The following is a 27,874-nucleotide window of genomic DNA, read 5'->3' on the forward strand; positions in this document are numbered from 1 at the left end:
ACCCAGGAATCTAAACAAGAAAGTTCCTACAACTAGTAATTTTAAGACTGCAAGGTTGCTATAAAAAAAAAAAAAAAAAACACCTGCATTTCTACACAGTAACAAGGAACAATCAAATATTGAAATAAAAAAAAACAACTATTTACAATAGCACCAAGAAACATGAGATATTTAACTATAAACCTAACAAAATGTGTGCAGGATCTATTTGCCAAAAACTACAATACATTAAAGAAATAAAACAATGAGGAGATAACATTATATTCATAGTTTGGAATATTCAATATTGTTAAAATGTTAATTATCCCCAATGATTTGTAGATTCAAATGCAATCCCAATAAAATCCCAGCAGTTTTATTTTCTTTGAGGGAAGGAAGATAAAAGTTGACAAAATTATTCTAAAATTTATACAGAAAGGCAAAGGAGCCAGAATAGCCAAAATAATTTTAAAAAGTATTTGGAGGATTTGCGCTACCTGATTTCCACGTTTAATATAAAGCAACAGTAATCGATGCATAAGTAACTGGTAAAAAGGCAGACACACAGATCAACAGACCAGACAAGGGAGTCCAGAAATACATGGTCAATTGATTTTTGACAAAGCGAGAAAGGCAATTAAATGGACAAAGTATAATCTTTCAAACAAAATGCTTCTTCAAAATAAACACTGGACATCTGTATGAAAAAAAAATCTCTCTGCCCGTATCTCATGGCACAAACAGAATTTAACTGAAATAAAACTTTTAAAGGAAAACAGAGGAAACATTATTCTTGATTTTGGGTTTGGCAAAGATTTCTGAGATACAAAACCAAAAACATGATTGATAAAGGCAAAAATTAACAAACTGGACTTTATCAAAAATTTTTCTTTCTTTCCTTTTGAGACAGAGTCTTACTCTGTCTCCCATGCTGGAGTGCAGTGGCACGATGTCAGGTCACTGCAACCTCTGCCTCCTGGGCTCAAGCGATTCTCCTGCCTCAGCCTCCCGAGTAGCTGGGACTACAGGCACATGCCAACACTCCCGGCTAATTTTTGTATTTTTAGTAGAGACAGGCTTTCACCATGTTGGCCAGGCTGGTCTCAAATTCCTGGCCTCAAGTAATTTGCCTGCCTTGGCCTACCAAAGTGTTGGGTTTACAGGCTTGAGCCACTACACCTGGCCAGAGCTTTATCAAAACTTAAAGCATGTACTGCAAAAGACACTGTCATTAAGAGAAAGAAAAGGCAAATCACAGAATGGGAAAAAAATACTTACAAAATAATACCTGATAAAGAACCTGTATCCTGAATACGTAAAAAAAAAAAAAAAAAATCTCAAAACTCAGTAACTTCTGTGTACCAAAAAGAATAATCACAGAGTAAAAAGGCAATCCATGGAAAGGAAAAAAATATTTGCAAATCATATATTTAACAATTGGTTAATATCCAAAATATATAAAGACTACTGCAACTCAACAACTAAAAAACAAGCAACATAAAGCTTAAAAATGGGCAACAGTCTTGAATACGTGAAGTCTATGTTGTATTTTGCCACAATTTTATAAAATCTCAATAATAAGAAAAACCCAATTAAAAATGGGCAAAAGGTTTGAATACATTTTACCAAAGATATATGGACAACAAATGAGCACATCAAGAGATCATTAGTCTTTAGAGATAAGCAAACTAAAACCACGTGTGATACCGCTAGATACCCACTGAATGGCAATTGGTCTTGCTCTGTTGCCCAGGATGGAATGCAATGGCGTGATCTCGGCTCATTGCAACCTCCATCTACTGGGTTCAAGTGATTCTCCTGCCTCAGCCTCCAAGTAGCTGGGACTACAGGCACCTGCCACCATGTCCAGCCAATTTTTGTATTTTTAGTAGACAGGGTTTCACCATGTTGGCCAGGCTGGTCTCAAACTCCTGGCCTCAGGTAATCCACCAGCCTCTCCCTCCCAAAGTGCTGGGATTACAGGTGTGAGCCACTGTGCCCAGCCTTTTTTTTCTTTTCTTTTCTTTCTAAATCTGACAATACGGATTGAGTATCCTTTACCTGAAATGCTTGGGACCAGAAATGTTTCAGATTTCAAATGTTTTGGATTTGGGAATATTTGCGTTATACTTACCAGTTCGGCACCCATAATCTGAAAATCCAAAATTCAGAATGTTCCAATGAGCATTTCCTTTAAACATGACGTCATCACTCGAAAAGTTTTGAATTTTGCATTTTAGATTTCAGATCTGGGATGCTCAACCCATATCAAGTGCTGATGAGGATACGCAACAACGGGAGCTCTTATACACTGCCAGTGGTGGTGTTAGATGGTACAGAGAATTTGACCATTTCTTTAAAACTTAAATAATTACCATGGGACCCACAGCAAGTCTTTTCCTAAGTATTTACCCAAAAGAAATAAAAAGTTATGTTCATACAAAAACCTGTACACTAGAGGTTTGTTCATAATCAATGGAAACTGCAAAACACAAATATACCACAACTGGAGAATGAACACACAATTATACATTCATACAATGAAATGCTACTATGCAATAAGAAAAACTACTGATAGAGTAACATCATGGAGAAATCCCAAATGCATTAGGCTAAGTGTAAGAAGTCAGCCTCAAAAGGCTACATGTTGTATGAGTCCATTTACATGACATTCTAGAAAAGGCAAGAAGGTACAAAAAGAAACCATATCATTGGTTAAGTGGACGTGAGGGGACCGGGATGATTAAAAATAGGTGTTAAGAGAAAGTTTTTATATTGAAGTTGTCTTGTATTTTAATTGTGGTGGTTACATGACTGTATATGCTTGTCAAAACTCAGAACTGTAAGGGTCAATTTCACTGTATGTAAATTATACCAATAAAAACAATAAAAGTCTTAATAAAAATAAATGTAATGTGATAAAAAAATATCAAATCATTGACATCGCCACCAGTCATAAGGTAAGAAGTTATTTTATATGTTTAATCATATGTATCTGATTTAAATATGCTACCTATCAATACATTTCAAACAAAGGAAGGCCATGTTGCAGGTTTATGAAAGTTAAGGTTAGTATTAGATAATGATTTCCTTCACCATTTAATAACGAAACATTAAAAAGTTGACTATATCTTATCAGAAAAAAAAATTTTTTTTTTTTTTTTTTTGAGAGGGAGTCTCGCCTCTGTCACCCAGGCTGGAGTGCAGTGGCATGATCTCGGCTCACTGCAAGCTCTGCCTCCTGGGTTCACACGATTCTCCAGCCTCAGCCTCCCGAGTAGCTGGGACTACAGGCACCTGCCACCATGCCTGGCTAATTTTTTTGTATTTTTAGTACAGACAGGGTTTCACCATGTTATCCAGGATGGTCTCAATCTCCTGACCTCGTGATCTGCCTGCCTCGGCCTCCCAAAGTGCTGGGATTACAGGCGTGAGCCACCACATCCAGCCAAAAACAACTATTTTTTAATAATTAATTTACCCATTATCTACTATGTGCAGATCCAAACATTCGTGAGATAATCAGGGGCAGAGTCCAGGAACATGATTCTTTCCCCTTTCCATCTTCCTAATAATGGATATAGCTGGTAGAAATAGTAAGTGTAAAGTGCAAGGCCGGTATTTAAATATTCTCTCTTTCCATACATTCTCTAAGAAAGGGAGTAATCAGTAGATTCAGCTCTCTTGAAAGAGAGGAAAGAGAATTTTGAGAGACACTTAACTTTACAAATTGGTAAAGCATGAACTGGTGTCAATTTGTTCCATTTTAAACTTGTGAAAACCAAGGTTTTCAAAGGTGACTGAATCACTTCCCCATTTCTAAAGCAAGAGAAAGGTAGAACCAGAATTCAAATTGATAGCAGTCTCACTTCGGACAAAGTTCTTAGTCCCACCAAGTAAGAACTCATCTCTTACTACTACTCATCTCTCTTCTCGCATCTGCAATTGTTTAAGCAACAGCTTGGGTCAACATGTTTGAAATCAATTAAGTATCTTTTAGGATTTTATTATGCATACAACCTGGCTTAATTTCAAACTTCACTCCTACAATGGATGCATATATACTCAGAAAGGTTGAAGCAGTTTATAATAATTTATACTAATGTACAGAGTCTTTTATCTGATCACTCAAAATTTTAAAAAGCAAATCACTTTTTAAGTCAGGAATAAAAACAGCAAATACTCAAAAGGATATATGAAAAAGTAATCACGCTCACTTTTGACCTTAATAAAAAATTATTGTAACTCTAATTTTAAACAAAAGAATACAGAAAAAGTTTCCTCCTCCCTCTGGCTTCCTGACATCTGGCTTTCCTCTATTGTTTTCAAAGCTGCCAGTATCCTGAGTTATACACAGATTATTTACTGCAACACAAACTTACCCTGTGAAGCGTCACTGTATGTTGTTCCCATATAGCTGTTTCCTCCATTGCTGTGCTCTGATAAAGGAAAAGAAAAACAAATCATTTACCTTTTAAGAAAATGTCCTTAATAAGGTGAGCAAGAACATCCAACAATTCAGCACACTGAAATACCAAAATTCACACTGTTAATATTAGAGACACTCTGAAAGGACCTTAATAATTACGGAAAGTTTTTTGTTTGCTTTTAAGAGACAGGAAACGACACACAGGAACTGCCTTTGTTTTTAACTTAATTTGGACAGCTGCTCTATATTCATTTCATGCAAGCTGAAATCAGTATTTAAGCTAATTCTGCAACTTTATACTTAGAAAAGAATAAAAAAAAGTTGGAGCGGTATTATCTTAAAATATCTAATGGCACGTAAACATTTAAAAGCATCTCATGTTTTATAAAGGAAGGGAAAGTTAAATGCCTCTGAACACAGTAATTATAAATATACATGTCACAGGAAAACAGATAAAACCATTAATAGGTTTGGCAAATGGCTGCTTTAATGTCACAAGCATGACTACTCTACCTAGTTTCAGTTTTGCTACAGAATTACTTCTCAAGCTTCATTTATAACCAAAAGAAAAAGAACAGCTTTTCTAGTATATGTATCACACACATGTAGATACACACAAGAAACAAAAACAAAAAAGAACAATCTCCCAAACTCCCCCAAGAATCATCATAAAATAAAAGCAATAAGAGCTCCAATACAGGTCCTGCCCAAATTATAGCGTACTTCAGTTTTACCTCCTGTCATGAGCCTCTCAATAGAGAGGACAATAAATTATTATCTAAGGCAGGGCTGTCCAATCTTTTGGCTTCTCTGGGCCACACTGAAAGAAGAAGAATTGTCTTGGGCCACACATAAAATACACTAACACCAATGAAAGCTGATGAGCTTAAAAAAAAAAAAATTGCAAAAAAAAAATCTCATAATGTTGTAAGAAAATTTACGAATTTGTGTTGGGCCGCATGCGACCTGTGAACCACGGGTTGGACAAGGTTGATCTAAGGAATTAGCAGTAAGGAATTCAAAATAAATTTCTTTTAAATGGGGTTAATTGCTCTTGGAGACTTAAAATATTTCAGTCTCTCTTAATGTTACCATTTTATGAAATTGGGACTCCTAAAATGTATTTACAAGTAAATTTAAAAAAGATTCTTCAGAGTTAGCAAAAGGTAAAGTAAAAAGGGAGAAGGCTAAGCATGACACTCTCAGACCACTAGTCACCCATTACTATAAATGCCTATTTCATAAGTGAGGTCTGTTTTCTCTTACTGCTGTCATTAGCATCATGAGAATATGCCTACCAAGGTGCCATGGGCCCATTCTCTCCTTTCCCACAGCGACTTTAATTGAAGATTAATGCCATTTTAGAAAGTAAGTCCCTATAAAGAAAGCCTGCTTCCCTAAATTCAAAGCAACTAGATTATCCTGCCAGATGAATAAGAGAGGAGAGAGAAAGGATCTCTCTGTTCACTCCCATAGATAAGAATTGCCAACCTCACCAGCATTTGTTTCAATCTTCCAATGAAGTGCAGCAAAACCTCCCTTTAATGAGACCTCCACTGGAAACAAAGCTGTTTTTTTTTTTAAACAAACATTGACCGGGATAATGCACTAAAAAAAAAAAAAAATTCTTCCATCAATGAGAAGCAACAATAGTATGAGTAAATCAGCTAAACATCAACAGTCCCACTAACATACACATGATAAAAGTATCTGCAAGAGTTGCCAGTTTGTCCAATCTCAGCTGATATTAAGAATGAGAACTGCTTGCATAGCTCTCAGCTCATCTTTTCTTGATCTATTTCATTAACCAGTGACATTGTTTTACTGCCTTTTTAAAAACTTTTTCCTATCAGTCCAAATGGCAAGTGATGTGATAACATGCACTTAACTCTCTTTGATAACATACTCTATGGTATGAAATAGTTGATCATCCTCTCTAAGGTCTTAATGAACAGTTTTCCATTTTGTAAGAAGATGTTAATCAAATGGGAAAATTTATTTAACATTAAGGGGGGAGCAGGTTGTAAAACAGCGTGTACATGGTTATCCTAATTTTGTTTAAACATTAGTAGGGAATAAAGGCTCAAAGGATAAACAAAATGTTAACATTGTTTATCACCTTCAAAGTAAAGGGACTGTGGGTGACATTTTTCTATCAGGTGTTTTATCTTCCTGCTTTCCTTTCTCCATTCCCCATCAGAACAAACTGGCAATGTATTTTAAACCATATTCACAAAATCTCATTCCTATTTGACATTTCGAATACAGACAGTCCCTGACTTAGGATGGGCCAACTTGATTTTCTGACTTTACGATGGTACCCATACAACCACTGCTTTTCATTTCCACTACAGTATTCAAGAAATTATATGAGATATTCAACACTTTATTGTGAAGTAAGCTTTTGTGTTAGATAATTTTGCCCAACTATATACAAATGTAAGTGTTCTGAGCATGGTTAAGGTAGGCTGGGCTAAGCTTATGACACTGGGTAGGTTGGGTGTATTAAATGCATTTTTGACGTAAAATATTTTCAACTTACGATGAGTTTAATCAGGACATTGTTCTAAGTGAGCTGAGAAGCATCTGTATCTGTTTTTCCACTTGGCTTTTAGGAAAATCAAATAATGTTTAAGAGGATTAATGTTCTTATTGTTAATTATAAAAAATGTTTATTCTCCTGTTAGTAAGCAATCTATACATTAAGGTCTTAATGTACAGTCTCCAGGAGGAATGCAATAAGAGAAACTTGCTTTGTACAAGGGAGAAGACTAAAATACTAAAACATAATTGCTCTCACCATTCCACATCAAAATCAATATAGTTTTTCTTTGGAGGACTGGAAAAGTCCACATCTCAAAAAACTTCTCTGTTAAACATCAATTATAGCTTGATTTATCTGAAGGAAGACCTATGTAGAAGAAAGTAATTGAGAATGAAACATCAAAAGAAGTGGTTAGGCTCTTGACCAGCCACTAAACCAACTTAATCCATAATATAAGTGAGTTACTATGTTTTACCACTCATCTTAAAAAAAAAAAAAAAAAAAAAAAAAACAGAAAAATATATTCCTAGTTTAAATGATGGACCATGTCATCTCTCTCCATTCTCTAGCCTTTCATTTGCTTCTGTGGCAAAAGTAGCAAATTCTATCCATGGTTGTTTATATAACCAGGCAGTACTGATGAGGAGTTCTGAATGAGGAATGGAAGGATGAACAAACACATAAATATGTAATAATGCAAATACAGTAAAATGATAATGGTAGAATCTTAGTGGTTGGGATTCAGGTAACCATGGCAGACTTCTTTCAATCTTGTTATGTGTTTGAAAGTGATCATAATAAAATGCTGAGGAAAAACTAAGAAATCCTTCTAGTAAATCACTCAGAAATCAAAGCTAAAATTGATATGAAACATTTTTAGTACCAGTAAATTTATTAACCACTATTTTAATGAGCATTCCATAAAGAAAAAATGTTCACTAATGACTGAGAATTTTCATGCATTAGAAAAGCAAGGGGTGTGGAGGTTCCTTTGGAAGAATACCTAAGAAACGCATGGCTTCTGGAGTGGAGAAAGGAAAACCAGGTAGGAGGAGTCTCACTTTTCACTGGGAGCCCTTTGTACTTTTAATCACATTCATCTATTACTTATCAAATTATTTTTAAAACTTAATATCCTTATTGTAAACTTGCTTGTCATTTTCTCATTTCAAACATGCACAAGGGATAACTGCATAACTTGCACAAAAAGCTTCTGGTAAATTACCAGTCTCAGGCTCAAGACATTTAGGCTTGTAGGAGACCAAGGGGAAAATGTATTACTCCTCTAAGCATGATTCTAGCACTACCATTCCCTAGTAACTCAGACAGATGCTGGTAAACAGGAAATGAACTAGACCAGGCATAAGGAGACCAGAGCCGAAAGGTATCATCAACTAGAAACGTGATCTTAATTTTCCTCACCTACACAATTAGGGAAATGGGTGAAATTATCTCAAATGAAAAGACTTTTCTAGCTCCAAAATTCTATTAGACTATAATTCCAATGAACAGGCTACAAATTCAATAATTAGTGAAGCACTGCAGGCATCAAAAGTGACTGCAATTCATGGTTGCTGGATTCTGAGTTCTGTGCACATTTCTAAGTCAGCATCAACTGACTAGAATCACAATTTCTGAAGAAGCAAAAAGCTGTATTTCAGAATCTGCCAAGAGTTTGTTTAGTTTCTTTGTTCTAAGCTCCAGCTGGCAAAGACACTACTCAGATCACCAACTCTGAAGGGCTTCCTGCCAAAACTTCAGATCCCAGTTCTAGGCAGTTTCACTGTCCTTTAGGACTGATTACTGAATGGGGAAAGATAGGAGGGCACAATAACTGACAAGACAGGATGAGCCTATAACTGGGAGAAGAACAAATCCAAAAGAGAAGATATAAAGTATACTCCAAATGAAGAACTCCTTAACATTATCTAAATACACAGCCAGTTAAATTTTACTAACCTTATGGCTGTAATTTCAAAACCAATCCACGTATCATTCATTCATTCATTCATTCAACAAACATGTATCAGACATGGTAAGTGTTGGGGAGGCCAAAAAAAGGTCCCTCTCCCTCCCTAGGGGCTCAAAGAAGCAGCTGAGAACACTAAATGGTATTTAGGTTGGTGCAAAAATAACTGCAGCTTTTGCCACTAAAATGGCATCAAAAGATAAGAGCTTTTTGCACCAAAATAAATAACTTTTGCACCACATAGGTAAGAGCTGTTATGGAAGATGCAAAAGGACTGTGTCTGCTGTGAAGATCAGAGATCTGTTCCCTGAGACAGCAACGTTTTGAGTTCATCAAGCTTGAAGGATGTCCAGGAAAAAAGTGGAGAAAGATGTTTCAGAAGAAACAGCATGTCAGCAAGATTGTGTGATGCTACACATGACACTGGCTTTGATATGACCAAGTTGTACAATTTATGGAACAAGGAGAGAGTAAAAGGAGAGAAGGTGCAAGGGTACCAGATCACAACAGGCTTTATAATATAATGCCAAGGACTTTAAACTCAAATGGAAGACACTAAAGAATTTTCGACGATCAAATGACATAATAAGAATTCATCCTGAAGGCTGTAATGGGAAAATGATTTGAGAAAGGGAAACCAGTTAGAAAGTTTGTGAGAAGTGGGGGTGGAGTTCAAAATGGCTCTTGAGTAGTCAACCAAGTAGCAGTGCTGAAGTCAAAAGGAAAAGATGTAATTACCCAAGGACTAAGATAACCCTGTGGACAACCAAAGGAATTTGAGAAGGAGCAGACAATGAGGATACATGAAAACCAATGGAGCTAATACAAAACACTACTTACTGTCCAGAGAATACACCAAAGCTTAAGATCCCTCAATTTTTGAGATCAATACACCTCATTTATCTGACATCATAAAATAATAAAATTTCCACAAATCTTCAAGGAACACCCTTTCTTGATGACATGCAGTTCCCCATTAGGAAAACCAATAGTAAAGGTATTAAGAACACTCTGTGAACTCTCTGAGTTCCTTCTGTGAGCAAAGCTGCTACACTGAACGGCTTCTCATTCCTTCTGAACTCCAAAGTGTTTCTGTTTTGGTCTTTTTGGCTTTTTTCCATCCAAATTGAAAGCAAGATCATCTATGGAGATGAGGTTGAGCCAGGAACTTAAGGAGAAGGACAAAGTAGGTTTCAGTGAATAAAACAGATGACCCCTGCCCTTCAATGAAGTTTCAATTACATAATTTCAAATTGTGATCACTGCAACACAAATGAAGTACAAAGGGAATAGTGCTACGTGTTAAAAGGTAAGGCAAAATATGTATATTTGGACTGATCTGATGGGCCATCATTTAAATTCCCAAAATAGAAATGTCCAGGAGGTAGTAAAAAAGATCACTCTAAAATAAAATGAAGAAGGGTCCTAACGATATTCAGGGATTCAACAAACTTCATGAATAGAAGATAAAAATTCAGGAAGCATAAGAATTAAAATAATGATCAAAATAAGAAGGCAGCAACCATAGGATAAAAGTCTCAATAGAAATTTAGTAAATTTAGCATCCAACACCCCACGGTATTCAACACTGGTTAAATTTACAAATATATCATTGTGTCCATCCCTTGGTTAACAGTTTAGGAAACAAATGATGAGATGGATATGATTAGGAAATATTAGTTGGAAAGACAGACACAGTGAACCTGTAATTTTTTGGTTAATCAAAGCTGAAGGTCTGCTAGAAACATTAAGTTCACAGGTAAGCTGCTATATTAGCTATAAAGTAAGAGTGAAAGAACATCAGCTTAAAAGTTACCATTATGTGTACATTAAATATTGAGAAAATCTCAGTAGGGACAGTTACAAATATTCTTGGAAACTTAAAATCTAGAGTGCTTTCAAGTTATCAAAAATAAAACTATTTTTAGGTATAGCATCTTCTAAAGGTTGAAGATAGATAAAAAGATCTCTCACAGTTTATTCAAGTAGACTGGAGGAGGAAGGGAATGGCATAGCAGAGATGAAGAGAGAGTGACAGTCCTCTGAGTATATCTTTTTGCATAACTCTCTTTCTTAGACCACAGTATTGTTTCATGACATTACCCTTCACAGATCAAAAAATTAAACTATTAAAACCAAAAAGACATGGGGGGAAGGGGAGGAAATCAAAAACAGAATAAAAACAGTAACAAATGAACTTAACTATATTACAGATGGAGAATGTAACCACACTAAAGAAGAGTTTAACTTTTCTATAAATCTAATATTTTAAAATAAAAAGTTTAAAAAAGTTATAATGGTATAGAAAAATGCAGAAAGATACCAATTTTGGAAAAAATATTTACGTACTCAGAAAAAAAACTTGGTTTCAGAGTTGTATATTTTAAGTTTTTATATATCCTACAATGAACACATGAATTTCATAATCCTTGAAAACTGGTAAACGTCACATCTGAATTACGAAACAAAAAATGGGCAAAAGTGGCCAGGCATGGTGGCTCACACCTGTAATCCCAGCACTTTTGGAGGCTGAGGCAGGCAGATCATTTGAGGCCAGATGTTCAAGATCAGCCTGGCCAACCTGGTGAAACCCCGTCTCTACTAAAAATACAAAAATTAGCCAGGCATGGGGGCACATGCCTGTAATCCCAGCTACTTGGGAGGCTGAGGCACGAGAATCACTTGAACCCAGGAGGTGGAGTTTGCAGTGAGCCGAGATTGCACCACTGCACTCCAGCCTGGGTGACAGAGTGAGACTGTCTTAAAACAAAAACATAAACAAGAAACAGGGAAAAGTGATCTACACTGTTAGAAGTTGGGACAGGGTTACCTTTGTGTATGAAGTAACTCGAAGGGATGGAGGTGGGGGAGCTTCTGGGACGTAAAGTAAATGTTCTTCCTTGATCTGAGTTGTGGGCAAATAGGCATATTCACTTTGAAAATATATCAATCTGTGTACACCTATGATTTGCCTAATGTATTATGTTATTTAAAAATTCAAAATAAAGTAACCTGACAGAACTGTAAGTAATTTGACTGCAATGGATTAAAATAAATCAAATATGCTTCCATCCATCCATATGCCCACAGTGATTTTAAAAAATGGTAAGTGCTGGCAGAACTCATTATTTTGAGAAACTGGTACGTACAGGGAAAGAATAAGATATTTACTCTGTCTTTCCTATACAAACACTACTAGTGGGCGATCAAAATAGTAGATGAAGGGGAGTTTCTTTTTTTAGAAGCACTCCAGCTAACCAATGAAAAAGGAATAATAAAAATTGAATATCATCATTTTGTAACACCTAGTGAATTAAGGGATCTACACACTGATCATCAATGGCTGCAGACACCATCCAAAAACAACAGAAAAAACCCTGGGACCGAATGCCACTTATGAAGTAGAACTGTAAAAACAAAAAAATCAAATCTGAATCTGATCAAGGCTCTAGATCTGTGCTATCCAGTACGGTAGCCACCAGCCACATGGGGCTACTCAGCACTTAAAATGTGGGTAGTCCAAACTGAGATATGGTATACATAAAATATATATATGATACGAAATATGTGATATGTATTATGATATGCTATGTGCAAAATATACATATGATATGTAAAATATACATGCAACAGTATTCAGAGACTGAATATGGAAAATAATTTAAAATATCTCACCTATAATTTTATATCATTGCATGCTAAGATGGTAATATTTTGGATATGTGTGTTAAATAAAACATGAAAATTAATTTTACCTTAAAAAAAATTTTGGTGTGGCTACTACATTAGACAGAATTGCTCTAGCTACAGTTAACCAATTTACAGGAAATACAGTGGGCCAACCACCATTGTAATCACCACAAGGAAGCAAATACCAAAATTCATACCGTGAAAAATTCTACAAATAATCCTGTTTCTCAACCAATAAAGCTGCAAGGGAAGAGGGGAAAGAGAGAGACAGAAATGGGGGAGCTCATATGCCTAAGAGAAATGTTAAACAATCACAGTAAGAGGACCTCCTCAAGGAAAGTTGACATTTAACACAATTAGAAAACACTAAATATGGCTGGGCGCGGTGGCTCACACCTGTAATCTCAGCACTTGGGAGGCCAACGGGGGTGGATCGCCTGAGGTCAGGAGTTCGAGACCAGGCTGGCCAACACGGTGAAACCCCGTCTCTACTAAAAATACAAAAAATTAGCCAGGCATGGTGGCAGATGCCTGCAATCCCAGCTACTTAGGAGGCTGAGGCAGGAGAATCCCTTGAACCAGGGAGGCAGACGTTACAGTGAGCCAAGGTCATGCCATTGCACTCCAGCCTGGGCAACCAGGAGCGAAACTCCATCTTAAAAAAAAAAAAAACACTTAAGTACTTGATTTGGGGTTTATTTTAAAAGTGTGCTAATGATAATGTAGTTATAGTACTTTTAAAAAAGACATCTTTTAGAGATATATATTCAGATACATGTTGAGTATTCCATTCTATCTCTTCTCTGAAATGCTTCAAACCACGTGTTTCCGATTTCAGGGTGAACCATCCGAAATCCGAAAATCTGAAATCTGAAATGCTCCAAAGAGAATTTTCTTTGAGCATTATGTCAGTGCTCAAAAAGTACTGGATTTTGAAGCATTTCAGATTTGGGATGTTCACTATGTATTAACAGATGAAAAGATATCTGGCATTTGCTTCAAAATAACGGGGAAGAGAAGACACAACGAATGAAGTATAGATGAAATGAGACTGGCTGTAAGTTGTTAACCATACTGGGTGACAGTAATGTGGGAATTCATTATATTCCCCACATCCACTTTTCTATAGGTTTGAAAATTTTCCTCTTAAAAGAAGGTAACTTGAGGGGACTAGAAATTAATTACTGATTTAGGAAAGACCCAAACCAAGAATGCAGCTACCATGATGCCAGGATATTAGGTAGTATTTCCATGAGCTGGCTATTCCAGCAACTGCTTCCCCTCCCCTCTCAGAATAGTAAGAAAAATGCAACTAGTCCTGGAGATGGATTAGTACCTTCCTTCTGCTGCTAAGCTGAATTTAAGGTGGTCTAACTTTACCAGTAAGTGAGTTAACAGCATTGAAAAGGCAACTCTCGTCTAGAAGGGGTAACATATTAATCAAATAATAGCAGAGAACTAAGTACAGGTTATCATAAGTGCTATAAAGGGGTACACAGAGTTTAAAGCACAGAGTTTTGACCTAGTTTCTGGGCTCTGGGCAAAGTCCTTGAGGAGAAGAGATAGCTATGAGGTGCATGAAAGATGGAGGTGGCAAGGTTTCCAGGTAGAAAAAACAGCACGTGCAAGAGCCTAGTGTAGGAAAGAGCATCTCTCATTCATTCAAATAATGTTTTGAGAGTTTCCTATGTACTAGACACTGTGTTAAACTACATGAATAACTGGACACAACTAGTATGACCTTTGTTCTCATGGAGCTTACAGTCTAGCAGAACCAAATGATCGAAAAACTCCATGGCTAAATATACAGTCACAAAGTTAAAAAGTACTATGAAAGAAGGAAAAACAGTGCCATGAGGAACTCAAAGAGAAAGTTGACAGGAAGTACACTTGCTAGGAACCAAAAAGAGGAAAGCACAGTTTGAGAACAAGAAACAAGGAGGAAAAAGATACGATGTGGCTAGAGGGGTAGGCAGGGGCCAAATAATCCACTAGGAGCTTACTGACCATATTAAGGATTTTGATCTTTTACTCTAAAGGTAGTTAAGCAGCCTAGGAATTTTAGGATGAGTGTTCGCATGTGTGTGTAGCGGGGGCGGGAGCGGAGAGAAACTAATCAAACTTGGATTTTGAAAAGATTATTTCAGAAAAACAGATTGTAAGGGGAAGAGGGGGGTATGATACTTAGGAGGCTATTACAGGAATCCAGAGGGAGGATTACTTGGTGGGGGTAGGGGGGCGGTGGGAGGGAGAATGTAAATGGTTGAAAGTACGGATAAAACAAGTAGAAAGACCTGAGGTGCTCAGCAAATCAAAGCTGAATAGAACTTGCTAATCAACCATTCACCGTACTAGGCAGACATCCAAATTGAGCCAGGTACCCTGGATTTGGAATAGTCTTTCAACTCTATTGCCTAATCCATCAGACTAAAGACTGTATCTCTTATCTAATGCCATTGTAATAATTTTTTCAAAAGTATCTCAGGAACCCAAGGAACCTTCCTCTGAAACCATAAAACATCTTGCTGGGCTGAAACTACTAACCTACAGGCTGATTGATCTTTGTCCAGAAACAAATAAATGAATCCTCCTTCTGAAACCACAAAACATCTTGCTGGGCTGAAAACTACTAACCTACAGGCTGATCTCTGTCCAAAATGAATGAATGAATGAATGAATGAATGAATGAATGAATGAATGTCTTAAATAATCTACAGACCAAACTTTGTCCATAAATAAACAAGTAAATAAATAAAATTCCTATATGCCTCCTCTCTGATATTAAAATGGGCTTCACTTAAAATGGTTTTAGAAGACACAGCTAACATAATAGCTTAGTATGTGCTGAGCCCACAATCACTCTGAGATGGGTCTTGTTTGCATTTTTACATTTGCATTTTGTGTACAGATGAGAAAACAGCCATTTAGTGGCAGACTCAGGATTCAGATTCCAGAGGCTAAACTTACATATAAGTAAAACTTAAGAGTTGCTCAATGATAATCTTTTCAGTCCTGATTTTACTTGACCTCTCTGTGCAGGATCTGGCCTGCTGACAGGTGAATGGTGTTTACACGGGTGTTCACTTTATAATAATCCATTAATGTACATTTGCTTTATGTACTTTTGTACACATGGCAATATATTTCACAATAAAAAGATATAAAAAACTAAGTCAACTAGCAAGACTTAAGTCAGGGTAACTTACATGAAAATCCGGATTTGCAACCTCTTTTGAAAAACTGGGAGATCTGGCCTGTCTTCTTCCAAGCAAACAATCAGCTGGGGCTGAGAGCTGCTTCCTTTAGACAAATTGGCTTGTGCTCTGATGGAGCAGTGCCCTCTCTTCTGGCTTTCATGATTCATGCTGCTTTTCTGGTCTAAGACTTACCTAACACCATCCCATACTCTTCTCCCTGGTGCTCTCTTACAACACACGAACATAAAAGGATGTGAATGTATGACTTATAGAACATGTAAGTAGATGTATGATTACCTATGGCAAGTAAATTTAACCTCAGATCCTTCACCTGTAAAAACAGAGATAATCGTAGTATCTAACAGAATTGTGAAGATTAAATGGGATAATGCACATAAAACACTTAGCTCAGTATCTGTCACAGAGTCAGCATGCAATATAAGGGGCTACTGTTTGTTTTGACACATATTTCTCACACTTATAACTAAAATGTAAGCCTACTTGCCATGGCTACTGACTTGACTTTTATAGGTGATACAGCATCAAAATAGTGTACTTCTGTATTAACACTCCAGTAAGTATTAATACTCCAATAACTGCCACTGTTAGAAAAAAAAATCAGTAAATAAACCTTCCTTAGTACCTTTATATGACATTACCAGGAAAAATTTCCACAATTATATTTTGAAAGGCAGACTCATTTTTGCCAGATTCATGTATTTCCCCTGATTGTGGCTTTTGGTGGTCTGATCAGTCAGGTAAGTGGGTATCTTACTACTAAAACATACTTCAATACTTACTACTAAAACATACTTTAGTATGACACACATCTTAGTCATAAAATATCCTCCAAACTAAGACCAACTTGATTTTTCAAGATAATCATAGGAACACCAAAAGAAGCTTACTACCTTTTGCTCAGCTGTTAGTACTCCAATGACTGCCTCATAATGCATATCTAATTCTTGCCCCTCAGACAGACATATACAATATTTTTCTCCAAAAAGCCACAAAAGTCTAACTGAAACTATTTTCTCCCGAAACCAATAAAGTCCTCATACAATGGAATACCATGAAGTACAAGAACAGAATGAAAACTAATGAGCTACAGTTCTCCACAACATAATCTTACAAACATAATGCTGAGCAAAAGAAGCCATATACAACAGAATTCACACTAGAAGATTCTGTATGCGCAAAGTTCAGAGTCAAAACTAGTGCTTTCAGAATGCATAATTAGGTGGTAACTATAAAGAAAAACTAGAAAATGAGAAACCTAGAAGACAAGATACATGTAATCTTTGAAGGAGGGAGGATATGACCCAGAAAAGGCATGTTAGGGATTCTAGCACTTATCATTATGGACAGAATTTTATTTGCTGCTCTCTACCCGCACCATTAAAATGCCCTATCAGTACAGAGATGTGTTCACTGCTGCATCTCCAGCACCTACAACAGTGATTGGTACATACAAGGTAACCAACAAATATCTGCTGAATGTAAAATTCCGCTTTAGGAATCCAAATTGTTACATATTTCACAGCTTCTTGAACCCTAAATGTAACAGTAACAGCTAGTATAGTGTTCATTTGCCTTGTCAGTATATTCAAGGAGCTGTTAAGCATATAAGCCCAATTACTTTATAATTCTTAATGTCTCCCTCCTATTGAGATATTGATACCAAACATATGCAGAAAACACTTACATGAATGTATCCAGATTCAATTCAAACATTTAAAAACATTAACAAGGAAAAATACAGAAACTCTGCTAAACAGCAAGCCCAGGCTTTAGATAATGACTTTGTCACCTCCTCCAACGAAGAAAGCACACAAGAATGCTCTGTTATTACACGATGACCATAAGTTTGCTCATATTTTTAAGAGTAAACAATGCAAATCCTTTGTTTCTTCAACAATGAGTTACACAATTCACAAAGTGATCATTACAGCGTACAGCAGTTGAAAACTGTAAATTTCTAGATGGGGATCCCAAACAAAATGTACTCATTTAATATCTGTTAAGCTAACAAAAAGAATTAGTCATTACTGGTATCCTCCTGAATTTCAAAATTACATACTGAATTAAGTGAGCTAATCTTATATTAAGTTTAACTGGTGATATTCAGTTACCAGAAACTGTTGTACAATCTCCAAGATAATGACAATTCCAAAAGCATGAAAATTCCTAAGATAACCAAGAAGAAAAATGAACTTTTCAGTCTTTGGGAATTTACATTTTTTTAAAAAGGAAAAAATATTTCGGTAAATCAAAAAAATTAATTAAACCAGGTATATGCTAATCTTATGTTCCTAATTAGAATCCACAGAAAGTAATATCAGCTTCTGTTTTACTTCCTTTCCGGACATGATAAACTAGAATTGAGATCATTCACCAGTTAACTCACTTCCCAGTATTTTCAGTATATCAACTGAAATACATCCGCAACACAAACTAATAAAACCTTATCTCTTGATCTATCCCAAAGTGAGGGCCACCTGAGATTCAGTATTGAGCACTACATATATGACAGGGTTTTGTTATCACATTTCAAATGGTGTTTTACAGTACAAAGTTCGGTAACACTGGTGTTCTCATGATCTAAAGCTGTGTTCTCGTGGTAAAGGCAATCATTCAGAGTCCATTTATTTTCATCCATGCTTAGGATACAAGATAAAACTCCCTACCCACGTATTCCCCACAAACTGCTCATTATTAAGAATTTATCTGTTTAAGAGGAATGGAAATAAAGCACCTGGCTAGCCCATAAAGGAGCAACCTGAAGCCACTCTTCTCTGCAATAAATAAATAAAGATGCACTCTAGGTCAGAGAGAGCAAAAGTCTTATTTTTATTGCTGGCGTATGCAAGAAATACTGCAACACACCAATTTTATAGGATTAACTTTAAAATCTGTAAACTATCCTAATGTCTATTTCTTTCTACAAGACTAAAAGTTGTTAAAGTAAAAAGGTTTTTCAAGATTTGCTTTCAAAATTCAGAGGTGCAAAGCAAGTTCCAGTCAAATATTCCAGGAGGATCATTCTAGACATAAACTATCTTTTTATTTAACATATCAAAACTTTGCTAATTAGAAATGACTGGCTCATTCCACTAGCTTGTCTTCAGCTACTATAATGCTCAGTCATACACAATGCTGAGCATGTGAATGCTTTCAGGCAGGCCTGAAATGAGCAATGACTGAGCAGTCAGAGATGGGTGGCACTACACATGAATTTACAGCTGAACTCATGGTCTTTCAGTAAGGTGAATTTTTATCATATCAGGGGTATGTCAAGTAACAGGATTACGTCTTCAAATTTTCCACCAAAACTATTATTTTTAAAGACATTTTCCTTAGCAGCATGGTGATCTATCATATTTATACACAGTTTTATTCTTAGAACTGTACAGAGTTTACATTTGGTCTCTAAACAGAAAAGAGATTAAAGAGCAAGTAAAAGTCAGAGCCAGACCTTGTTTCCAGGATTGGAGGGGAAAAAGGGAGTGGAACTACTGTACTTCTTTTCCTTCAAATCAAACGGGAAGCAGTACTACATATACTGCGTTACAGCCCTCAAAGCCACAGATTGGTTTCCACCTCATTATTTATTGGTGTCTTTCCTTTTTTTTTTTTTGAGACAGACTCTCACTCTGTCGCCCAGGCAGGAGTGCAGTGGTGCTATCTCGACTCACTGCAACCTTGGCTCAACCGCAAACTCTGCTTCCTGGGTTCAAATGATTCTCCTGCCTCAGCCTCCCAAGTAGCTGGGATTTTAGGCATGTGCTACCACATCCGGCTAATTTTTGTATTTTTAGTAGAGACGGGGTTTCGGCCGTGTTGGTTGTGCTGGTCTTGAAGTCCCGCCCTCAGGTGATATGCCCGCCTCAGCCTCCCAAAGTGCAGGGATTACATGCTTGAGTCTGGCAAATTGGTGTCTTTCCTAATAATATAATGTAATTTGTGCCAATATATAACCTGAGGGGGAAAAACACTACAATTTGAAACATAACTATCTTATGAAGCTGTCCTGAAACAAATTTAAGAGTTGTAAAATGTAGTTAGGATTATCAGCCAACCATATAAATTAAAGCTTTAACCATGATGGTCTAAAATGCCAAACACACACAAAAATTATTGCTGCAGTGAGGATCATTAAAAGTTGGCAGCCAAACTTCAGTGACTTCTCACAAACTACAGTGAGTTTTTTACTTTTAAAACAGTATGAAGCAAGTATGCACTGATCAGTAACTATCATAATTAAAACACTGCATCACTCACTCAAGAAACAATCCCTATATGTAATGACTGACTCTTGTCATTAATTTTTGTTCATTAGCTTGGCCATTTTCTGCAGGTCTTAAGGTTTCAAAAACGTTAAGATATCAAGAAAAGCCCACTGTCTACACAAATTAACTCAAGATGGATTAAAGACTTCAATGTAAAACCCAAAACCATAAAAACCCTAAAAGAAAACCTAGGCAATACCATTCAGGACATAGGCATGGGCAAAGACTTCATGATGAAAACACCAAAAGCAATTGCAACAAAAGCTAAAATTGACAAATGGGATCTAATTAAACTAAAGAGCTTCTGCACAGCGAAAGAAACTATCAGAGTGAACAGGCAACCTAGAGAATGGGAGAAAAACTTTTGCCATCTACTGATCTGACAAAGGTCTAATATCCAGAATCCACATGGAACTGAAACTAATTTACAAGAAAACAAATATCCCTATCAAAAACTGGGCAAAGAATACAAACAGACACTTCTCAAAAGAAGACATTTATGCTGCCAAAAAAAAAGGAGGTATTTATGCCGCCAACAAACATATGAAAAAATGCTCATCATCACTGATCATTAGAGAAATGCAAATCAAAACCACAATGAGATACCATCTTACACCCGTCAGAATGGTGATTATTAGAAAGTCAGGAAACAACAGATGCTGCCGAGGCTGTGGAGAAATAGGAACGCTTTTACACTGTTGGTGGGAATGTAAATTAGTTCAACCATTGTGGAAGACAGTATGGCAATTCCTCAAGGACCTAGAACCAGAAATACCATTTGGCCCAGTAATCCCATTACTGGGTATATACTCAAAGGAATATAAATCATTCTCCTATAAAGACACATGCACACATATGTTTACTGCAGCACTATTTACAATAGCAAAGACATGGAACCAACCCAAATTCCCATCAATGACAGATTGGATAAAGAAAATGTAGTACATATATACACCATGGAATACTATGCAGCCATAAAAAAGAATGAGTTCATGTCCTTTGCAGGGACACAGACGAAGCTGGAAGCTATCATCCTCAGCAAACTAACACCAGAACAGAAAACCAAACACCACATGTTCTCACTCATAAGTGGGAGTTGAACAATGAGAAGACATGGACACAGGGAGGGGAACATCACACACCAGGACCTGGGGCCTGTTACCCGGGTTGGTGGGGGGGGAAAGGGAGGGAGAGCATTTAGGAAAAATACCTAATGCATGTGGGGCTTAAAACTTAGACAATGGGTTCATAGGTGCAGCAAACCACCATGGCACACGTATACCTATGTAACAAACGTGCACAATCTGCACATGGATCCCAGAACTTAATTAAAAAAAAAAAAGCCCACTGTGCTCCACTTGATACAATAAATCAATTCCTGGTTATCATGTAAATCAGTGTAACAGTAAAAAATGACATAAATCATTTTCATACTTACATTATAATTTCAGATAGCCACAGCGGGCAATACTACTATTCCCGAGACTTAACAAAAACATTTAAGTATTCAGCAAAATGTAATAAGCATATACTACAGCACAATCTTAAATTAAATTTTATTGCTTCCTCCAAAGGGAAACAGCTTGAAAACACAGAAGCCACTGAAACTTCCTTCAGCCACTTTTCTGTGATTCAACCAAAGAAATCGTTTCTTACAATGATTCATACCACTTTCTTACACATTTAAACAATTCTTTGGTGACGCAGAGAACCACCCTAATTCTTGTTTTTCAACTTTCTAATAATCTTAAATCAAGTACACCAGTAAACAAAATTCTGATTGCGAATGCAGACGTTTATCACACATATAAAAAACGTTTTTTTCCTTTCTTTATTTATTTGAGACAGCGTCTCGCTCTGTCGCCCAGGATGGAGTGCAGTGGTGCGATCTTGGCTCAATGCAACCTCTGACTCCTGGGTTCAAGCGTTTCTCCTGCCTCAGCCTTCCCATTAGGGGGGATTACAGGTGCTTGCCACCAGGCCCGGCTATTTTTTTTTTTTATTTTATTTTTTTTATTTTTAGTAGAGACGGGGTTTCACCATGTTGGTCAGGCTGGTCTTGAACTCCTGACCTCGTGATCCGCCCCTCTTGGCCTCACAAAGTGCTGGGATTACACCGCGCCCGGCCACGTTTTTTCCTTCATTACTTTTTGTTTTTGAGACGGAGGCTCACTTTGTCGCCCAGGCTGTGGTGCAGTGGCCCCAATCTCAGCTCAATGCAACCTCCGCCTCCCAGGTTCAAGCAATTCTCCTTCCTTAGCTTCCCAAGTAGCTGGGATTATAGGCACGCGCCACCATGCCCGGCTAATTTTTGTATTTTTAGTAGAGACGGGGTTTCACCATGTTGGCCAGGCTGGCCTCGAACTCCTGACCTCAAGTGATCCACCCGCCTTTATTACTTCTTTAGTATCATGCACGGAGGATTCTTCTCAATCTAGGTACATACATATTTTTAAGTAGTATTCTACATTTTCTTCTATTTTAGAGTTTTTATTGCTCTTTGTCATTTAGATTTACTTTGATTTTTTTTAGCCTATGAGGCAGAAAACATTTTTTAAAAATGGATAACCAATAGTCCTAGCACCATACATTGAACAAGCCACTTTCTCCAATAGTCTACAATATTATTTTTTACCACATATTCGTAGTTTTCCACCTTGCTGGCTAAATGAACTTAAAAGTTATCTTATCTCTGTGTTTCAATTTCTTCACCAAAAAAGTAGAGATAATAGTTCACTTCATAGGGTTACTGTGAGAATTAAATAAATTGAGCACTTAGAACAATACCTGACATGCAATAATACTGATGATCATAATTACTAAAAGCCCATAAATGCACAGATGTTTCTGGACCTCCCTGGTTCCTGAACTGACGGGCTGCTTTAAATGACTGTGAATTTCTAACAAGTTTCCTGATCGGGCCTTCTTTTTCCAAAATTTTGTGGCTATCATTTTATCATGTAGGTTTTCTTATCAATATGTCAAGTTTTCTACAATACAACACTAGAAGACACTGACTTGGGGAAAATTAGTAAATTCTACAACAGTGACTGTCTCCATCCAGAAAATACATTGTTTCATCTCGTTTATTCAGATCTCACTTTATGTCCTTCATTAAGATTCCAGTAGCTCACCAATATTTGTTATATTTATTTCTAGGTAGTCTTTTTAGAGAAACATTTAGTAGTATATATCAGAACTTAAACTGCACATAGCCTTTGCCTCGGTAATTCCATTTTTAAGAATCTGATATACAGTAATATATGTGTACAGATATAAAAAGGCTACTATTCCAAGAGCAAAATCCTGGAAACAAATGTCTATCAAGAAAGTAAAGATAATCTAAACAGCAGCATATTCATAGGATGACAAACTATTCAACCATTATAAAGAAAACCGAATCAAAAGCACTGGCTATTAGACAAGAGTTTCCCAAACTATCATGCTAAAACAGTAACAGCGAGCTTCCAAATTAATGTTGCTTTTTTTTTTTTTTCTTCTCAAACTGAAGGGAGGGTGGGGAAAACAAACGCATCATATGTAAAGCACTGAGTCCAGCCTGGCTCTTAGTAAGCATTTTAATCACCTTCAAAAATTAAATGTGACTTACGGAAACAGGTCACTGAATATTATTTCATTTCACTTATTCGTTTATGGCCTGTTTTGCTCTATATAAAATTCTGAAGTGGCTCCATAATACAGCATCTTAAAAAAAAGCTTTCAACTTGCCTTTTACTCGCAAATATTTACAATGCAAAAAACTCCCTACAACGTAATATTTAACGAGTGATGCTTTTCAATATGCCATACAAATCTCAATACTATAATTCAGGAGAAGTACTCCTCCTACCTTACTGTGGCAATCCATTGAAAACGTATTTCTCTCCATACTTGAAATAACCTCTTAAAAAGTGTGTTGTCTTGCATATTAAGTACCAGAGATCACACTTCAGGAACAAAGTGACATTCTGTGTAATACGGAAACAAAGCCTTTCCTCCTAGGAAAGAAAGCCCCAGAAAAGACAAATAATGGGAGCTTATTTTAAAACCAAAGCAAAATGTTGCTTTTTATCCTAAATCTCTGGATCAAGTTTTACCTTTAGATTGTTCTTCCTCAATGTAAGGTCAAAAGGTACAAGTTAAATTTTTCTTAAACGAAGAATACTATATCCCTTAAAACAATCTATTCATTAATAAGTGTAACCGCTAGCTTCTCCCAGCCAGCAAACAAGCTTCTGTGAGAGTTCAAAAGTTTCAGAGGCATAGTATTCCTGCTCCCAGATGTTACGGGTAAGCATTTCAAACAAAAATACACACAGAAAACCACTACCTGCCCAAGTATCTCGATACTATTTGAAGTAATGAATTGATATTCTTTAAAGGGGAGATTTTTACTCCTCACATCTCTGTATTCCTTTGTTTGAAATAACAAGTACTATTCTATGATGAAAAAATTAATATACAAAATGGGAGGAGGATCCTAGCTGTTTTTCAGGAACTTTGGCTTTTTAATGTAATACACAAGTTAGTTTCAAAGCAATGGGAAAATGCAATAATATTTCAGAGCACATGGGAAAAGTAACAAGAAAAATGTTACTTTTTTCGGCTGAACTCACCGGTCTTTACTAATTTTTAAGTGCTCATCTTATTGTCCATTCGTAGGAATACTTTGTATTACTTTTGAAAGTTTAATTCAAGTTAAATTATTAAATGTTAAAGAGGTTATTTTCAAAGTTACCTTAAATAAGTAATACAGCATGAAAGAAAACCCGACCTACTACGCCTCACAGGCTGAGTGGAGTGTTTTGCAGTCTCAAAGCCTTATCGCTGGCGTGCGCATACCGCAGGGAGTGACATCAGATCGAAACTACAGGGTTTCGCCGGGGACCAACCACTCCTCCAAAGACAGCAGCTCCCGGCCAGCAGGAGGTGGCACCCCAAGCCCCGACCCGCCGAGAGCCGGCTTCCAGCCGCCGAACCCTCACTGGAGCCGAGTTTCTCCGCGAGGGACCTGTTGCGCGTCCCCGCCCTCAGTGAGCCGCAGCCAGACACAGACGCCGGCAGCTATGCACCTGCACAGTACGGCGGCCGGACGCCCGCAGCCCCCTCCCCGGCCGCCCCCAGTGCGGCCCGCGCCGCCCCCGCCCGAGGGGCTCCCCGCGGCCCGCGGCCCCGCGCCAGCCCTGCCCACCCCGCCGCCCCGGGGCCCAGGTAGCCGCCAGCGAGGGAGGGCGGGACGCGGGCCAGATGCCGGTGGGCGGGCGGCGGCGGTCGGCCCGGTCTGGCCCTGGCGGCCGCGGAGGCGCTCACCTTGGCGGCCGCAGCTCTGGCGGACATCTTGTCTCTCTCCAGCGCCGCGCGAGGCTCCTCGGACCCGAAACTCCGCGGCGCCGGCCCGCCCGCTCCTCACGCCACAGCCCAAATAAACATCTCCCGAGAGCGAGCGGGGCACGGGCGGGGGCGGCCGGAAGGGCCCGGCCCAGGGGGAGGGAATTCAACTCGGACAAAAGACCGGGAAGCGCCCGCCCCGCCCGGGTCTTCTCCACGGGGCGCGCCCGACCGGCACCTCCCTCCGAGCGCGGCCACCCGCTCGGCCTCCCGCAGCTTTCGCAGCCCGGTCACGTCGGCCTCGCCCGGTCGCCCGCCCGTCAGCAACACCCGTGGCCTCCCGGCGTCTCCTCGGAAGCCGGCTTCGCCACGTAACTTCCCGGGAACCGGCGGCCGCCAAGGAACACCGCGTCCGCTGGCTCAGCCGGCGCCGGCAACTCAGCGGCCACGCAAACCTGCCGGCCCGGCCCACTGAGCATGCCCGGCCCGGCGGGGGCGGGGCTGGACGAGGCGAGGCGAGGCGAGGCGAGGCGAGGGGGCGGGGCCGCGGCGGGGGAGGGGGCGGGGCGAGCGGCCGGGGTCCGACCCCAAGCGCGGAAGGAAAAGCCCGGTAACCCAAGTAACTTGGAAGACAGTTTCCGCTGCCCTGCGAGTCTTCCTGTTTGTTTTTATCCAAGGTCTGGCAGAATTCGCCCCCAAGGAGAAAGCGCCTGTGCACCAAAGCTTTCCTTAAGAGACTTGTCCGCTTGCTCCTCGACAAGCCACGCTCATCATGGGATGAGCCCCATGCATGAGTGCGGCTGGAAAGGCCGGCAGAGCCGATACCCGACAGTTGTTTCCTTCACTGGGCAAACAGCATGGTCACGGCTGTCACCGCGTGCCTCGGCGTTGTTCCCACGGAAGGCGGAATGCATTTTCTGCAAGGCGCGTCATGGCTTTCATCTCCGAGGAGCTCCGGCAGGGTCAGAAGCGTTGCTCTCGTTCACCGGCGCCGACTGCCAAGGCTGAAACTGGTGATGAGGTCATGGGCACCCGGAGGCAGCAGCCTAAGAAACACCCTAGAGACCTGTGACATCTCGGCCCACACCCCACATTAGACCTCAAGATATATCCAAAGTCTCTTTCCCGCCCATCTAGACAGGAATCTTGAAAAGTTTATTTTTGGCCATCAAGATTGCTGAAATTCTTGTTGACTGAACGGGTCAAGCTGCCCTGCATTCCAGCGCTGTCCCTCCAACTCAAAGTTGGGCAGAAAAGGGTGTAAACACGTGCAGTCCATGGTCCAGTTTAATCAGCCACTACACAAACTTCCCACAATGTTGACGGCTTTGCTAAACACCAAGGAACATGGTAAGAAACCATTCTTAGCCTCACTAATCTACACTTGTAAAGGTCTTCAAAAAATGCCAGAAATCCTTAGTAACATCAATGATAACATCTTTAAAGTATCTGGTATAGTGCCACAACCGGCACAGAAGAAATGGAAGAAATCATAAACATCAGGCTTTAGACAATGGTTTTCTCTTTAGAATTCAACTGTATGAAAAGAACAAATTTAACAAAGAAGTATGTGTAGATGATACATAAGTATCAATTAAGGCTTCGAAGTAAAGTGCCACACATCTTGCAACCCAAAGCTATCTGAACTAGAAAAGAGCCTTCTGCAAACCAAACCCTTATTCCTTTTTGTTCTTCATAAAAATGGTTGAAGTCATTTTTGTTTTAAAGTCATGTTGTAATTGTTTTGCTTTTGGACAAAGTATTATTTATTCTTTTAAGAATTGTGGGCCAGGCGTGGTGGCTCACGCCTGTAATCCCAGCACTTTGGGAGGCCGAGGCGAGCGGATCACGAGGTCAGGAGTTCGAGACCAGCCTGGCCAATATGGTGAAACCCCGTCTTTATTAAAAATAAAAAAATTAGCCTGGTGTGGCGCGTGCCTGTAGTCCCAGCTACTCGGGAGGCTGAGGCAGAAGAATCACTTGAACCCGGGAGGCGGAGGTTGCAGTGAGTCCAGATCGTGCCACTGTACTCCAGCCTGGGCAACAGAGCAAGACTCTGTCTCAAAAAAAAAAAAAAAAAAAAAGGTGACCAGGCGTAGTTGCTCACGTTTATAATCCCAGCACTTGGGGCCGTGCGCAGTGGCTCACGCCTGTAATCCCAGCACTTGAGAGGCCAAGGCAGGCAGATCACTTGAGGTCAGGAGTTCGAAACCAGCCTGGCCAACATGGTGAAACCCCATCTCTACTAAAAATAGAAAAGTAGCCGGGCATGGTGATGGACGCCAGTAATGCCAGCTCTTCGGGAGGCTGAGGCAGGAAAATCGCTTGAACCCGAGAGGCGGAGGTTGCAGTGAGCTGAGATCATGCCATTGCACTCCAGCCTGGGCAACAAGAGCGAAACTCCGTCTCAAATCATCATCATCATCATCATCATCATCATCATCATCA

At 38.9% G+C, this 27,874-nt stretch overlaps 1 protein-coding gene across 18 annotated transcripts in view; it reads right to left on the reverse strand.

Annotated features, from left to right (window-relative positions):
- TJP1 (tight junction protein 1) overlaps positions 1 to 27,874 on the reverse strand; it is a 270,016-nt gene that overhangs the window by 96,854 nt on the left and 145,288 nt on the right. For 6 of the 18 annotated variants that reach the window (XM_031002063.3, XM_055363963.2, XM_031002062.3 and 3 more), the window contains exons 1-2: positions 25,409 to 25,552; positions 4,362 to 4,418 (exon numbers count right to left, since the gene is read on the reverse strand). In XM_031002063.3, the coding sequence (XP_030857923.3) occupies positions 4,362 to 4,418; positions 25,409 to 25,435 (84 nt within the window). In that variant the 5' untranslated portion in view covers positions 25,436 to 25,552. Of the gene's footprint in view, positions 1 to 4,361; positions 4,419 to 5,904; positions 6,017 to 7,208; positions 7,320 to 23,948; positions 24,105 to 24,836; positions 25,144 to 25,408; positions 25,553 to 27,874 lie in introns of those variants that run through there. The other 12 variants (XM_031002056.3, XM_031002054.3, XM_031002055.3 and 9 more) reach the window with 6 other exon arrangements.

The sequence above is a fragment of the Gorilla gorilla genome, chromosome 16 (assembly GCF_029281585.2).
Source record: "Gorilla gorilla gorilla isolate KB3781 chromosome 16, NHGRI_mGorGor1-v2.1_pri, whole genome shotgun sequence".
NCBI lineage: Eukaryota > Metazoa > Chordata > Mammalia > Primates > Hominidae > Gorilla > Gorilla gorilla.